Source organism: Rana temporaria, chromosome 3 (genome assembly GCF_905171775.1).
Source record: "Rana temporaria chromosome 3, aRanTem1.1, whole genome shotgun sequence".
In the NCBI taxonomy this organism is placed as follows: domain Eukaryota; kingdom Metazoa; phylum Chordata; class Amphibia; order Anura; family Ranidae; genus Rana; species Rana temporaria.
The window spans coordinates 57,028,965-57,044,430 of NC_053491.1; the positions used below are offsets into that span (position 1 = coordinate 57,028,965).

The following is a 15,466-nucleotide window of genomic DNA, read 5'->3' on the forward strand; positions in this document are numbered from 1 at the left end:
GAATGTGAATGAAGCCATATTGTTTGGAAGGCAGGGCTGTCAAGGTTAAATTTCAATAGCACATAAGTCGGGGGGGGGGGGGGGGGGGGAGAGAAACACTGTTTAAGGATATCAAACGTCGTAAAATGGTTAATTATAGCACAAGAATCAGGTCACTTTATAAACCTGAGCGAACGTTTCCTTACAAGTTATTATCTAGACAGAGGAGTCATTGCAGCACAGAAATCGGCTGAACAGAAGAGTGAAAGAACGTTAATCATGAAGCGCGGTCAATCGTCCCCCTGAGGCTGCATTGTAAACCTGTTGTGATAATAACGATGGTTTATGGAGACTGTGCTTCATCAGGACTGAAATATAACTGAACGGCTTAACCTTTGGAACAGAAAGCCAATAAAACTGGCCTGGAAGGATTTGTTTTATGGAGTATTATAACCATTTAACTGGTAGGAATGTAAAAGAATTACCAGGCAATAGGTCTCTTGTGGGCCAAGTGATGAATGCGGATACACCTGTTTATTAGAAACGTGTCCTATCAAATAAAGACATAGTCATTAGATATGATCACCAAAATAGTGTTCTTTGGATCCTCCTTGTCAGGGCATTTCTTCACCCTAAAATCTGAGGTATGTGCAAAACTTGCTTATATCTGTAAACAGCATTTTAAAATTGGTCTCTATATATTACTTCACGATGGTGCATTGCCTTTCTTTCTGGTAGCGCCACAGGCTCTGATAAAAAGTGTGCTTCCCTGGTGCTGCAGAAGGCACCGTCTCCTCTATAGAAAGGGTTCAAGGTGAACGAATATATTGCTGTTTTCTGCTGGGTCTGTGGCAAGGCATCAGCAGTCCACAGGACTTAGGCACTGGAACAGGTGGCGCAAGATGTGCTCTCTTCTTGTCTGTAACTTTGCATCTGAATAAAGCACTTGTACATTCCATACGTGTTCAGAAGTATCTTCCTGGCTTTGCTTTGTACATCCTCCCACTTTGATGTTGAACCAGGACCTGAAATGAAAAATAAACCATTAAATGAAATATTAGATTTACCTTTTCAGAAACAATAAATTAAAAAAATGAACATTATAGACTTGTACTTGCATGGATGATGAGATGTCAGTGCCCACGCAGCCGGTGTAGCAATGCGGCTATTTGAAATCTCCACTCTTCTACCCCTTTCCAGAATGGATTAGACGCATGGGCCCTCCAACTACAAGTCCCATGAGGCATTGCAAGGCTGTGAATTAAACAAGCATGACTCCCAAAGGCAGAAGCATGATGGGACTTGTAGTTCCGCAACAGCTGGGGGGCCGCAGGTAGAGCACCCGTGGATTACAGATGTTCTGTGCTGGCACTGACCAGTCAGAATCACACTGCTCCATCCTGGAAGTGGTGCAAAAAAAAAAAAGCGAGAAGAGCGGGGACTTCAGATAGTCGTGCCACTACGCCCGCTACCTGAGCATAACCCACAAGGTAACATACAGAGGGGACCAGGAGCGGGCAAGGAGGATTATTGTGTTAGTTTACTGGACTAACTCATGAAAGATATTTAATTATGCCATATTTAACCCTCACTGAAATTCTCATTACTACAGAGAACAAGCACTGCAGCTGCTAGATCAATTACTGTATTATGCCGAAGAAACTGACAAAAATAGCAACTTATCATAAAAATAAGACCAGGGATCTCCAAACATTTTAACCACTTCCATACCAGGTACTTACGCAGCTTCCCGCCCAAGCCAATTTTCAGCTTTCAGCACTGTCGCACTTTGAATGGCAATTGCGCGGTCATGCTACACTGTACCCAAACAAAATTGGCGTCCTTTTTTCCCCACAAATAGAGCTTTCTTTTGGTGGTATTCGATCACCTCTGCGATTTTTTTTTTTTGCGCAACAACTAAAAAAAGGCTGAAAATTTGGAAAAAAAATTAAGTTTTTATTTTTTTCTGTTAATTTTTTTGTAAATAAGTTTTCTCTTTCAATTACGGGCACTGATATGGCGGCACTAATGGGCACCGATGAGATGGCACTGATGGACATCGATGAGGTAGTACTGACGGGCACAGATGAGGTGGCACTGATTGGCGGCGCTGGTATGCGACACTGATGGGCACACATAGGCGGCACTGATGGGCACACATAGGCGGCACTGATGGGCACACATAGGCGGCACTGATGGGCACACATAGGCGGCACTGATGGGCACACATAGGCGGCACTGATGGGCACACATAGGCGGCACTGATGGGCACTCATGGGCGGCACTGGGCACTCATAGGCAGCACAGATGGGCACTCATGGGCGGCACTGATGGATACTTATGGGTGGCACAGATGGGCACTGATAGGTGGGCACTGGGCATGGATGGGCACTGTGGGGTGGCACTGATGGACACTGGGGTGGCACTGATGGACACTGGGGTGGCGCTGATGGACACTGGGGTGGCAGCACTGATTTTTGCCAGGTTGCCAGTCAGTGCCCATTTGTGGGCACTGACTGGCATCTTTTTTCTTTATGCTTTTTTTTTTTTTTTTTTTTTAGACTTTTTTTTTTTTCTGTCATTTTTTTTTTTTTGCCCACCCTGGTGCTCCAGGGTGGGCATCCAGGGTGGGCAGTGTGGCGATCCGAGGGGGGGCTGCGCTGATAAACAATCAGCGCTAACCCCCCCTGTCAGGAGAGCCGCCGATCGGCTATCCTCTACTCGCGTCTGTCAGACGCGAGTGAGGAAGAGCCATCGACGGCTCTTCCTGTTTACATCGTGATCAGCCGTGGTTGGACACGGCTGATCACGTGGTAAAGAGTCTCCGCCGGAGGCTCTTTACCGAGATCGGAGATGCAGGGTGTCAGACTGACACCCCGCATCACCGATCGCCGCGATGCGCGCCCCCACGGGCGCGCGCGGCATGAAATCCTGCAGGACGTTCTAGAACGTCCTGTCAGGATTTCATAACCACTTCCCGGACGTAAATCGGCCATAGGCCGGGCGGGAAGTGGTTAAACAAGGAGCCAGTTTACCGTCCTTTAGGAGGGCCAGTTGGAGTGAAAAATGCCCCAGCTTGGTGGTTTGCTGGAGTAAAACAAATTACATTGCACCTGTGGCAAGGAGGAGAACTAGTGCCATCATTGGCAGGAATAGTGCGCGTCAGCGGCAGGAACAGTGCCCCATCATTGGCGTCAACGGCAGGAACAGTGCCAGGTTTGAAAGGGATTTTTCTCTACTTGCGGAATTTCAAAAGAGATAAAACATGGGGGACTTTTGCAGATATTGAAGAGATGTACTGCATTTTAAATAACCAATTTTCATGGATGGCAAGCCTAGAATTCAATGTACACAGAATTTTTAAAACCATAGAAAATAAAAATTGTACAGACTGAAGTTGTGTTTACAGAATTTCATAACATAAATACGAATGGTCTACAACAGAAGAGCTGAATCCAAACCACCTGTACCTAGCTGACCGATGAGATCTGCAGATAGACGCAACATACAATAGATTTCATCACAAAATCCTTTTAGCCAGCATTTACATTTGTACATTTAAAGGGTTAGTTCACGTTTACAATAAAAGTTCACGTGCATTCAAGCATCCACAGTATGTTAAAACAATGCTTTGGTTTTTAAAAAAAATATTATTTTCATATCCTACCTGTAGGTGGTGTGTGACCTCTCCAAAGCCTGTCCTTATGCTTCTGCCCTGCCTAGATTGGAAATAAGGATCTTCACCAGCATTACCTTGGTATAGTAATAAGATTGTCCTTTGATCACAAAGTAACACGCATTTACAGGTCGATGTTTTGAAACCTTACAGGATTCCTTTTTCAAGGCAGATTAAAAAATAAACAGATCGTGTGAGGTCCCGAAATGTTAGCCTGTGATGCCTGTTACTTTACGTGAATAAAGGACAAGATTATAACTATACCAAGCAGGGCTGCTGCAAGGATTTTTGACACCCTAGGACAGGGGTGTCAAACTCAATTTAGTCGAGGGTTGTATCAGCAGTGTGGTTGCCCTCAAAGGGCCAGATGTATATGAGTAGCCGCACTACGTACAGAGGGCAGGAATTCAGGGGTACGCTATGTACAGAGGGTAGGAATTCAGGGGTACGCTATGTACAGAGGGTAGGAATTCAGGGGTACGCTACGTACTGTGGGCAGAGCCGACTCAGCCTCTCCCATATGTGTAGGGGGAGGGGGGGGGGGGAACTGTGCACTGTGACATTGTAATGACCACAGTGAGCCAACACAGATGCAGCCAGACACCCCTACATTTACACACAGCTTCTCCTGTCCCATAGAAGTTTATGGACAGGAAAAAAAAAAATCGTGCTTATACAGTGTGCTGCTGTGAGAACATAAGGTGGAGGCTGGCATGCCGCTACACGGGCCACACAACAAGGCCTGGCGGGCCAGATTCGGCCCACAGGCCTTGTGTTTGCCACCCCTGACCTAGGAGAAACCTAATTTTGCCGCCCCCATTGACTCCACCCCTTTTGCCTTGCCCATGTGACAGCAGGTGGCGCTATTCAGGAAGCACTGGCTCCAGTGCTGCAATGAATCTCTAATTACATGCTTCAGCCTGCAGACACGGAGGAAAGCCAGTGGCCGGGCGCCCCTAGGCAGCGGTGTGCCCTAGAAGGTTGCCTAGTGGTAGCACCAGCACTGATACCAAGGTATGCTGGTGAAGATGCTTATTTTCCTGTGATTGCATGGCAACGTCATCCTCCAATTCTCTACAAAAACTGCGGGCAAGCCTGTAAGGAATGCATCAGATACAATACAAATACTCTGTCCATAGATGGGAAGAATCACCAGACTTTGGGTGCGGGTTCACAGGAACCAGCGATCTGGTTTGTTCATGCGAAGTGCGGTCTCTCTTCCTCTGTCACACAATGCTGAGCTCAGCCTCTGCTGCGACAAAGGAAGAGAGCACATTGTACATGCACAGGTTTTATTTGAATAAGCCAGACCCGATTACATTTATACAAAAATAACTGAGCGAAGTGTATGGAATGTTGTGGTTTTGTTACTTGATACGATGATAGTTGGTACTGGTTTTGTTTTATGAATTAGCCATGTACCTATATACTTTAAACCTTTAATGAAAAGAAAATGTATTTATTTATTTTACTAAAAGAATAAGCCAGACCTGTTGTCTCTGTGAACCTGGGGTGTGCACTCAATACCTGGTACATATAGGCAGGTAGTTTAGGCATGGTTTAGGAGCGGCCTTGCACAGCCTACATGTGCGATGTTGAAAAAAAAAAATAGGATTTTTTGTACTCACCGTAAAATCCTTTTCTCTGAAGTCCATGGACGGACACAGCTCCTTAAATCTTGACAAGTGGGTTATGTTCCCTGTTTACAGGAGAGGACTAGGCAGAAACATGTTAAATAGTTAAATACATGTTACATTAACAGAGTTGAACAGCCCCGCCCAGGGGGCGGTCCCTCCAGACATAACCCTCCTCACTGCAGCTTGCAGCCTCAGTTCGTAACAAGCAGTACAAACCTAAAAAGGAGGGGTGGGAGCTGTGTCCGTCCATGGACTTCAGAGAAAAGGATTTTACGGTGAGTACAAAAAATCCTATTTTCTCTTATCGTCCATGGACGGACACAGCTCCTTAAATCTTGACAAGTGGGACGTCCCCAAGCAGTGTCAAAAAACGAGGGGTGGGAAATATATCAGTAAAAACAATTTTAACTTCACCCCAAAACAAGCAGAACTCCTCAACGGAGGAGGTGCAACTTTAAACAGCCGCCGGCAAAAACTAGCGGCTGAAAAAAACATCATAAGATGCACTCACAGCAACCATGTAAATTCTGGAAAAAGCGTGAACGGACGAGCAAATCGCCGCCTCGCACACCTGTGAGACCGACGCATGATGTCGGGAAAAAAAAAAAAAAAACAGGAAGCACCAATTGCCCTGGTCGAAAGTGCCGTGACCGGAAAGGGGGGCCCGCCCTTAGGAGCATAGGCCTGTATGACGGCCTGCCCGATCCACCGAGAAATGGTGGTCGACGAGACCGCCAGGCCCTTTTGTGGACCAGACACCGACACAAAAGAGAGTCAGAAGCTCCGAAATGGAGCCGTAGTAGGCTGGTATACCCGCAAAGCACGTACCACGCCTAAAGTATGAAAGGCCAAAACCTCCTTCGGAAGAAGGGAAGGTCGCGGGCGCACCATCACCTAATCCTTATGGGGGATCAAGCATGGCGAATTAAAGAGAAAACCGCAAACTCAGAAACCCCTCTAACAGAGGTAAAGGCCACTAAAGGGGCCACCTTCTGAGATAGTGTCAAGAGAAAATCTCTCTGATGTTTCCAAAAGGAAGGTTCCTGAAGAACCGAGAGCACCAGAGTCAAAACGCATGGGGGAAGAGATGGGCCAAGAGGGGAAAGTATATGACAAACCCCTTGCACACAAAAAAAGGGGACCCACCAGGGAACGGGCCGCAAAAAGGCCACTAAAAGAACACAGCCAAGGCTGAAATCTGCCCCCAAACGGTGCTTTAAGCAATTTTTAGATCCAATCCAAGCTTTAAAAACAGCAGGACCCTGGACACCGAGAGTACACCCGTGGACGTCACTCCATCCCTTCGCACCAAGAGAGGTGCGACGGTAGATCCTCCGGAAGAAGACTACGGTGCCCTGTTGAGATGACCGAGTCAGACAGACCCTGGTCACCTAAAGTCTGGCTTCCAATAACCATGTTAAGCAAGTCAGTGACTGTACAACAGGAGGAAGTATGGGACCTTGAGACAGGAACCTCCTGTACCAGGCGCCCGATATCAGCGTACCAAGGACGCCGAGATTAATCTGGAGCTTTTAGAATCATCGGGATCTCCTCAGCATCCACTCTGTGGAGCGGCCGAGGAAGCAACTACCATGGAGGAATGGCAAAAAATCACCGATACAGACAACACAGGGCCACCAGCGCGACTGACGCGTCTGTACAAGATCACTAGACCTGGCCACTAACTGACACCCTTGCGGCGGAGACAAGCTGCCAGGAGATCCATGCCATGTGAGGCTCACCTCCTGTAAGGGAGCCGAAACACCCCAAGCACAAAGACCAGTCGCCCTGGTCCAGCATCTGGCGACTCCAGTAGTCCGCCTGCCGGCATACCTGATGGTAGACTGAAGCCACGGCCGTGGCGTTGTCCGGCTGAAACCAGATCGGTCGACCACAAGGAGAAGCATAGCCTGATCGCCTAAAATAGTAGGACAATGAACAGTAGACAGCACCTGGTATTCCCAGGCGGTCTCCCACCAGGCACTAGCCAGGCCCGACCCTGGGTAGCTACCGAGACCAGACACATTCAAGGAGGTGTGGTCATAGGTCCACGCAAGTCCAGCGACTCAGGGCCGACTGGACCCCCCAGTTTTGTGAACCTCCAGGTTCACAACCCGTGAGCTGGCATCCGTCGTAAACACCGACCACTGGAAGGAAGGAACAACTTCCCGGACCGAAGAGTCGGGAATCTCTGTCACCAACTCAGAGAGACTCTGACTAGGTGGCGCACAGGAATCTAATGATTTCAGAGACAAGAGATTTTTACCACCTGGACAGTAGTTCCACTGGAAAACCAGGGTGTGGAACTGGGCATACAGTACCACCTTGAAGGAGGCTACCCACAGACCCCGAACCAGCAGGCGCCCGGAGAGAAGACCGATTGCGTGATGCCAATACCTTCTCTGCAGACTGAAGAGTCTGCAATTTCTCCAGGGGAAGAAGGACCTTTGCCACTGAGGAGTCTGGATCAACACTAGATACTCCAACGCTGAGTTGGAACCTAGCATGCCCATAATTTGAACCCTGGGTCGCACACATGGAGGGCAGGCTTGCTGCCACTGAGCTACACTTTCTGGCCTAAACATTTAACATCCACCCGAATCTTCGGAGGGTCTGAATGGGAATAACCCATCCACTAGGTCGGAGACAGAAGCTGCTCTCAGAAGAAAGTCGTCAAAGTAGCCAATGAGGCAAAGCCTCGCTGTCCCAACAAAATTCAAATAAGTGCGAGCTCCTAGCTGAAAACCCATGGTGCTGACGCCAGATCAAAAGGGAGGGCCACAGGCTGACAGAGACCCTTCTCTCATCACGAAGCACAGAAAAAAACACTGTGACATGTGCAAAACGGGACATGCATGTATGCGTCCCTGATGTCCGAGGACGTCATGACATCCCCCGGATGAAGCGCAGCTACCACCGAACAAATGGATTCCATGCGGAACTACCCGACGTTCACAAAGGTATTTAGGGCCTGAGGCCCATAGAAAACCCCCAAAACTCTCGTCCTGCAGGAAAGGTAAAATTACCTTGCAGCTTAGCAAATCCCACACTGCCCAAGGCAGACCGACGGGCCGGGAGGGGAAGACACAAGGACAGAACTTTGTTCTGTGGATAGGAGAAACCCTATCTAGTACTCCGAAGAGACCACCTCGCAGACCCACTAGTCGGAGAGCAGGGAGGTTTCACTGAATTGTGAACCTGCAAGCCGCCCCTCCCACCTAGAGACAGGGAGGGAAGGCTACATACATTGTCAGGATTTGGGTGCCGGCGTGATCGGCTTATGCACCCAGGGACAGATTAGTCCCCCAGCTGGGCCTTTGACGGCCTGGGAGGGTTGCCCCTAAATAATACACACACATAGTGTGTATGTATATTATGTAGGTGTATGCACACATGTCTTTGGAGGAAACCGGAGTACCCGGAGGAAACCCACGCAGACACAGGGAGCGACAATGCAAGCTCCAGGCAGATTGGCGTCAGTGTGCAGATTGGCGTCAGTGTGCAGATTCGAACCAATGACTCTTTTGCTGCCAAGTAATGGAGTTAAGCACTACACCACCGTGTGCATAAAACCATTCTGAAACAGACGCCCTGGATAACAAGGGCGCAGCATTCAATGAAGCATCACAGACCTATATGAGGCCCTGGACCAGCTGGTCCGCTAGGCTAATAACCTCAGGAGAGAGTCGGTGCTCCTCCACTGTCTGGTGCAAAATGCTCACTCTGTGAGTTGTATACAGCACTAGGGGTCAGGACTACTCCAAGATGGCCGCCGAGCGGTCAGAACGCGGCCACAGGAAAATGGCCAGCACAATGTAAGCTGCGCCATAGCGTGGCTACGATAAAATGGGCGCCAATGGGAGTTTTCAATGTAATTGAAACACCTCCCAAAAAATAGCGCCAGCGACCACTGAGACCCCAGTGTAGTGGCCACAATAGGCCGCAAGCCAGACCCCAGCATGGTAAACATGGAACGGGTCAGTACTTCGGATCTTCTATCAGTCAGATCCATACAAGCAGGAGCTCCCGCCCGGCGGTGAGGGACTACAAAAGCCCTCAGTGGCTTTTCTCACTCCGCATCTCAGAAATTATCAAAGAAGGGCACAGAAGGAAAAAACCTACACAGCGGTCTGATTTGTGTGATCCAAAAAAGACCGAGCCCTCGGCGGAAACCCAGCTGCACTATGCAGCTTAGGAGAGTCCCTTGCAGCAGTAAAAAGCGCACCCATAAATGCCTTATTCTGCCTTTTTTTTTTTTTTTTTTAACTAGGTACCTAGTCCATGGCTCCATAACAGAGCATTCCCCAGGGGATAACGGGGAAGGGGGCACTCTTTTACCGCCCGCCCGCAGTCCACCCCCACCCTGGCACAAACTGTGTCCAGGACTAACAATAAAAACTCTGTGGGAATCCCAGGTGCTAACACCTGCTGCCACCACCAGCATGTGGGGAAGGACCCAGATACTGACTCCAATATTTACATAGTGTGTATTATAATATGCACACCTGTCCATACAAATAGACAAAAGCTCCTAGAGCCCTATTCAGGGCCTCTCACCCACTTGCTGCGCTGACCAGGGGTAACCAGGGGACTCCCTCAGAAGGAGACTGCCCAGCGCTGCCTGTGAGGAAAAGAACCGTGAGGTAACTTTTGCAGGGACCTGTGTTTAAACAGAAAAAGCCTCCTAGGGCTGTTTTATTTAAGGACAAGTCACAGATACAGCATAAAAAGCAAAACCGTTACAGGTGTCACCAATCAGTCAGCGTCTGCTGAAGTATAATCATAAACATCTGTGCTCATCACAGGGCTTTTTACCTCACAGGAAAGCCCAATACAAAAAAGAAAAAGCACAGGCCAGATAACACAGTCCCCTCAGGAAGGCCCCCTCCCCCCTGACAGCGGCAATGTTAGCAATGCAGCAAGGGAAAGGAGCAGGGAAGTAAGGGGAAGGGACCCCCGAACCCCAGGAATGCCCAGCCGTACCAACCCACCGAAGCAGGAGGGACTGTACTTACCCGTCCAAGCGAGGACTCGCTGACGCATTCCTGACAGAACTACAACCGCAATGGAGGTAGCTGTCGGCCCGGTCCACTGTGAGTGAGACAACACCACAGCTCAGTCATATGTGGACCTCGGAGCAAAGCTCACTGGCCCCCCCAGGAGTCATGGGGTATGGCGTGGCAGACCAAGCCTCTTTGCATAGGTGTGCCCACGCTTGCTGGTCGGACTGAGTAGACTACAAGGATCTATAATATCCAGCCTGTCTCTCAGCCAACAGTTGAAAGAAGATTCTTCAAGAAAAAGTGAAAATAAAATAGAATAAAATAAAATTTCTCCTCAGGGCGCTGGGCCCAAAGGGAGCCATACGTCCTTCTCCTTTGCTAGGCAGAACGAAACTGAGGCTGCAAGCTGCAGTGAGGAGGGTTATGTCTGGAGGGACCGCCCCCTGGGCGGGGCTGTTCAACTCTGTTAATGTAACATGTATTTAACTATTTAACATGTTTCTGCCTAGTCCTCTCCTGTAAACAGGGAACATAACCCACTTGTCAAGATTTAAGGAGCTGTGTCCGTCCATGGACGATAAGAGAAAATGCACTTTAATTGCAATGGGGATCCTGGAATGCATAGGCAATTTTATCACAAAAGGTGAAGCAAATCTTTAATTCTAAAATGGACTCTCTATTGCAGCATTATAGTCACAATTCAGCACTAACTTACTGAGCTGTAAATTAATTATGGCAGCAGATTTCCCTGTGGTCAGTGACCACACATTAAGATCTTCTACAGCGTACACATCCTCTATTTTCATCAGGTCGTGTTTGATTTCATCCACATTCAGGTGCTTAGGAACTCCTGGAATAAAGTAAAGTAGGATTTCATAAGTTAGGACATTCATGTGTAAACAAGTTCTGCATATATTGCTGGTGTAAAAATTTTAATACCGTTTAATCATAAACCGACACTCCCTACAGAACAATTGCACAATAACTAGCTTGTGTAAGAAGATTGCAATCATCGATCCACTATTGTCAGCAAATTTCACAGCGGTCTTAATGTAAATCTACGAACATGTTGTCAGATATAAAAAAACTATTATAACAGTGTTTATAGGATTCTGCTCACCTTCAAGTATTATAAGCACGGTGTCTCGTATAAGCTTCAGAGTAGTGCCGATGACAAGTACAGAAAATATGTAGGTACAGATTGGATCAGCAATTTTGTATTCTGGCTGAAAAGATAAAAAATTATTCGTTATATGCTTTGTGGTTTTGCTTTTCAGAATATGTAAATTCTGTGATCCGGTCCTACAATCAAGATGGCATTTAAATGATACATTGCCAAATCTAGGCAAGGCCTGTTGTCTTTGGTCGCCTTCCTAGTAGAAAGGAATCAGAAAACAATAGTTGCCCGATTCTGTAAGTGTGATTGTAATTGTCACTCTTTTATGCTAGCACATCAGGCTCAGGACAGCCGACGAGCCACCTGCAGCTGCTCTACCCCCATTATGGACTTGCCATGCTTTATTCTACACTATCTGTGTGCAGGTAGCCATCTTGGCAGAGACAAGGTTATGCTTTCTCATGACAGACTCTTCAGCAAGAACAGTGAGCAGCACTCCTGAGACTAGCAGTCACAGGTAGCAATGCCTTAGATCTCACACTGCAGATATACAGCTTTGATGTTGTTAATGAAGAAGGAAAAGCCTTTCCTCCAAATTTACTAATGCTGCACATAGTTTCTAATGATCAGTGTAAATACTTTTTAAAATTTGGTCCCTACAGGTCATGTGACTGCACAGGTCCTGGGTGGCTCAACGGTCAGGAATCCCCATATGGGTGCCATTGTTCTGGGTGTTGAGGCCTTCTACAGCCCTGGGAATTCACCATCACATTTCACAGCAGCCACCTAGGACCCAGGACTACACATGTGTAGTCATGTAACCGTTGGGAAACCGATTTAAAAATTAAAAGTATTTAAACTGATTAGAAACATTATGAAGCATTAGAAAAACACAGAGGGAGGGCAGCATTTATTGCTTGCTCAATGCTTAGTATAGAACATTTACTTTTGCTTTAACACAGAAATGCCTAGGCATCCCAACATACCGGGAAGTCCAAACTGTTCCGAGAGCTCAAGTCAAAAAGTAATTTTCAGGGTACTGCGTAAGCACATTTCTAGGTGTTCCCTACAACATTATCAAATATTAACTTGTTGAGTTTAGGTTCCCTTCAAGGGCCTATTTACACCAGGAAAGGTGGATGTGCAGTGGAAAAAAGTACAGTATGCAGTAGCATAGCACAATGCAATCCACTGCCTTGCACTGCATCCAATAGAAAATTAAATAAATGCCACTTTATGATTTCAATAAAAAAAAAAAAAAAGTGTGATGCACCAGGGCTGGCACATTAGCACTGCTGTCACCTTATCGCATGCCAGTGGCTGCATTATAGAACAGAAGCTGCTGTTAATGAGTCCTAATAAAAAAATATTTTTTCCCCATTATAGGTCGACAAAATAAAAAAATTAATAAAAAAAAATCTTGATTTTTTTTATTTATTTTTTATTACAGTACTTAAAGCGGGGGTACACCCTATAAACCCAAAAAAAAAATTTTTTTCTTCTTCTACCATAAAATCAGGCATTGTAGCGCGAGCTACAGTATGCCTGTCCCGATTTTTTTATCCCCGTACTCACCGTGTACTCGTACATCGAAGATACCGACTCCCCTCGGGGAATGGGCGTGCCTATGGAGACGGAGGATGATTGACGGCCGGCTCTGGCGCGTCACGCTTCTCCGGAAATAGCCGAAATAGGCTTGGCTCTTCACGGCGCCTGCGCATAGCCTGTGCGCAGGCGCCGTGAAGAGCCGAGACCTACTCCGGCTGTCTTCGGGGAGAGTGACGTGCCAGGGCCGGCCGTCAATCATCCTCCCTCTCCATAGGCACGCCCATTCCCCGCGGGAGCCGAAATCTATAATGTACGAGTACACAGTGAGTACGGGGGTAAAAAAAAAAAAAAAAAATCGGGACAGGCATACTGTAGCTCGCGCTACAATGCCTGTCTCGATGGTAAAATCGTGTCACTGAGGGTGAACCACCGCTTTAACAGAAGAACACCAATCTCAAATTGCTGACTTATTTTGTTAACAAAGCCTTAATGTAGCCATTTTGTCACAGCTGACATGATAATCACATGATCGGGAAATACGACCGATTTCTGATTACTAGCAGAACCTGAAGCTGTAAGTGACAAATCGGGATTGAGAACCACCCGTCAGACACATGAGGCTCTGAAAGTAAGGAGGTTTATGAAAGAAAAAGTTCCCCTTTCTGAACATGTTACCACCCATATCTTGGGTGTAACATATTCAGCATCAGACCCCTCGTGACAGCAATCCAGGGATATTCTCCTCACACCCGCTGTCAGAACTCAAAGAGAGCGTGGCCATGAGGGGCTCTACCCGCAGTGCTACATCAGTGATTCACAGATCTCTGTGAATCAATAAACTAAAAGTACCAACAGGCTTTGCGGCTGTTGGCTTGTAAGTTCTCAATGAACCACCACAAGGCTGTTGAGCGCTCTAGGAAGTTCATTGAGCAACTTTCCATCCATATTGGGAGGTACGTACAGACAGTTAGACAGCCTACTAGACCATGGATTTACATCCATATTCTGCTAATAATCGTGGGTGCAATGCCTTACAGGTTCCCAATTAAAAAACAAAAGAAAAATTAATGCACATTTTTTTTACCTGCACATTTATTATTTTTTTCATAAAAGGTGAGGAGGCAATGTATGTAGAACGTTATATGTAGTGCTTGCAGGTGGGAAGGGGTTAAAGGAAATCTGTACTCTTTAAAAACACATGAGCTCTTTCAAATAGTGACACCCAACAACTCTCCAAATATATCCTGTTTATTCGGTTACCGCTGCCTTTTCTTTTCCTGTGTTCTGAGAGCGCTCAGCATAGGCCAATACAACTAAAAACATTATCCTACATTCTGCCTGTGACTAAACAGAGTACAATGTGCACAGCAAATTGGTTCAAAGTGATTGAGAATTTACATACACCACTAAAGACAAGGTGACTAAACAAAGTAATGTTTACACCGACCTGGGCCTGTAAGGACCGCTCTCAAAAGAACAAGTTAAAAGGGGTTGTAAAGGTAAAATGTATTTCCCCTAAATAGCTTCCTTTACCTTAGTGCAGTCCTCCTTCACTTACCGCATCCTTCAATTTTGCTTTTAAATGTCCTTATTTCTTCTGAGAAATCCTCACTTCCTGTTCTTCTGTCTGTAACTCCACACAGTAATGCGAGGCTTTTTCCCTGGTGTGGAGAAAGCCTCTTGAGGGGGAAGGGGGCAAGCAGGAGGGTCAGGACACTCTACTTTGCAGATAGAGAAAGGAGCTGTGTGTTAGTGGGCATCCTGACACTCCTGCTCGCCCCATCCCCCCTCAAGAGGCTTTCTCCACACCAGGGAGAAAGCCTTGCATTGCTGTGTGGAGTTACAGACAGAAGAACAAGAAGTGAGGATTTCTCAGAAGAAATAAGGACATTTAAAAGCAAAATGGAAGGATGAGGTAAGTGAAGGAGGACTGCACTAAGGTAAAGGAAGCTATTTAGGGAAAAAATGTTTTTACCTTTACAACCCCTTTAATGATGAAAGGCAAAAGGTTTTATTTTCAAAGTTGTTTTAAACCCTATGTATAATAAATCAGCTAATGTATTTGGGAGAACAGTTATGCCTCAAGTAAACCTATCGGATTCACTCAACTAGAAAGTACTGTTTGGAGACAGATGGCCACTCTTCTCCGGGCTGATTAAAGGTCACCTTCTGAAGCATGTCACATCCATACACAGTGTATAACATACAAGAGGCAACATCCCCCCCCCCCCCCCTGAAAAACATTGCCATTCATTCACAGAGTTATGTGAATGAATGAACTACAAGTCCCATCTCCCACCGTGGCAGAAGGCTTGTAGTTCTCAGTGAACAGTGAGGGCAATGATGACCGCTCTTCTAGCTCATGCACAAGCCCTGCAGCATATAAACTGACAGCCTGTACAGAGAGAAGGGCAGAAAGCTGTAGGACTTGCTTTACTAATCACAGGTACAATGCTCTGCAGGCTCCATCAGGAACATTTTAAATAAATACACATTTTTTTCTGCT

At 46.8% G+C, this 15,466-nt stretch overlaps 1 protein-coding gene across 1 annotated transcript in view; it reads right to left on the reverse strand.

Annotated features, from left to right (window-relative positions):
- Positions 1-475: 475 nt before the first annotated feature.
- SLC30A4 (solute carrier family 30 member 4) overlaps positions 476-15,466 on the reverse strand; it is a 45,058-nt gene continuing 30,067 nt past the window's right edge. The window contains exons 5-7 of the mRNA XM_040342615.1: positions 11,416-11,521; positions 11,011-11,145; positions 476-1,004 (exon numbers count right to left, since the gene is read on the reverse strand). Of these exons, the coding sequence (XP_040198549.1) occupies positions 856-1,004; positions 11,011-11,145; positions 11,416-11,521 (390 nt within the window). The 3' untranslated portion in view covers positions 476-855. The remainder of the gene's footprint in view (positions 1,005-11,010; positions 11,146-11,415; positions 11,522-15,466) is intronic.